The sequence below is a fragment of the Trichinella spiralis genome (assembly GCF_000181795.1).
Source record: "Trichinella spiralis strain ISS 195 chromosome Unknown Scfld3595, whole genome shotgun sequence".
In the NCBI taxonomy this organism is placed as follows: domain Eukaryota; kingdom Metazoa; phylum Nematoda; class Enoplea; order Trichinellida; family Trichinellidae; genus Trichinella; species Trichinella spiralis.
Window position 1 is genome coordinate 1 of NW_003530534.1, and position 1,470 is coordinate 1,470.

Sequence of the window (1,470 nt, forward strand, 5' to 3'; positions counted from 1 at the left end):
TGCCAAAATGCATATTCCAATCTTACCTTTTCTAAATTTAAACATTTAAATTTAAAACATCCAATAACAAAATAAAGCAACATTTCTCAAAAGACACAAACTAATAAAAAAAGTAAAGTTCATATTATTTTTTAAGCTTATTGCTTCGTTAAACTTATTTGATTTCGCTCTGTAAAATTAATACGATAATTTAAACAATATATACATTGGCAAAGGTTCACTGAAATGAAAATTTTCAATTTACGTATATCAAATAATTACCGAATTGCTTTTTGCACTTGATCGATGCCAGTTAACACACCCTCTCTTTTGAACTTCCTCGCTTTGTCCAGTAATTTAAAAATCTTTTTTGCCAGCTTTCTTGACGCTAGTGGTTGGGCAATTTCATTCACCAACGTGCACGCGTGCGCATAGCTCTCACGATTTGATAAGCTGTTGGAATCCTCTGCAGAAAATGACTTGGAATCGTTTGTATCATCAAAATCAATAGCAGGCACTGATATTTCTGTTTCAGAAACTCCAACAGTTTCTTCCTTTATATGTTTCTTTTCTTTTCCCATTGCCAAACAAAATACTGATTAAATAATTTTGCTCGCTACAGTAAGTAATGATTTGTAAGTAAATTTCTATAGTTTTAGTTGAAAATTAATCTAAAATTAACAAAATATTTCATTTTACTTAACTGTTGTTCATCACTTTAGTGGATTAATAAAATTCATTTTATATAAACTTTTTTCTTGTGCATTAGTTTTTGTTTAAAATTTACCAATAGTTTTGTTAGAGTCAGACTAGCGACAGTAATCTGACGTTCAGGTATGAATAGACCAGACGTTCGTTTGTCCGGCCGATAAGTGAGTGGACTGTATAATAAAGAGTGGATTAGGTGTATCTTCCACGGCGTGGGCAGCGATCGGGGTCCAAAAACTCTCGTCGATGGCGATCTCCTTCGCGGACGTCTTCCGGTTCCCTAACTCCGCTAACTCTGTACGTTGCGACTGCACGCTCGAAGTGTACGAATACCCGAGCTACTACCGTTGTTCCTAACGGTAAGTCGAATGCCCTTCAATAAGGTACCCACGAGTCTCTCGCTCGATCGTCCTTCCTTGCACTTCGACTCGGTTCGTCCACACTTCCCAATTCGACTCTTCGGAATACGGCAATACTGCAACCAGTACTGCAAACCACGTATTCTAAGCCGACTTCTCGCAACCAACGCGTCCTCTTGTACAACTATCGTACCACTGACGCATACACACACAGACGTATCTCTTCTCTCTCCAGGTATATGTATATCTGGCGCGGCGCGCTTTCTAGCCCTATATATAGGGCCAGGGTCGGCGGGCCCGCGGTCGACCCAAACGCGAACCACCAATAGGCTCCTCGCTCGCGGCGGGAGCGCTCGCTATCTCCGGGCGCCCATCTAAAGCTTGTCAGTCTTCATTATGTTGTCCTGCTTCCGATCTCTGATCC

The 1,470-nt window shown here is 40.3% G+C and overlaps 1 protein-coding gene across 1 annotated transcript; it reads right to left on the reverse strand.

Annotated features, from left to right (window-relative positions):
• Positions 1–205: 205 nt before the first annotated feature.
• On the reverse strand, positions 206–560 carry Tsp_13708 (H/ACA ribonucleo protein complex subunit 2; the record flags this gene model as incomplete). Its single annotated transcript, XM_003367833.1, has 2 exons — positions 262–560; positions 206–220 (listed from the first exon to the last, which is right to left on the reverse strand). Coding segments are annotated over exons 1-2 (314 nt in total), but the record flags the coding sequence as incomplete, so codon positions are not given.
• Positions 561–1,470: the final 910 nt, after the last annotated feature.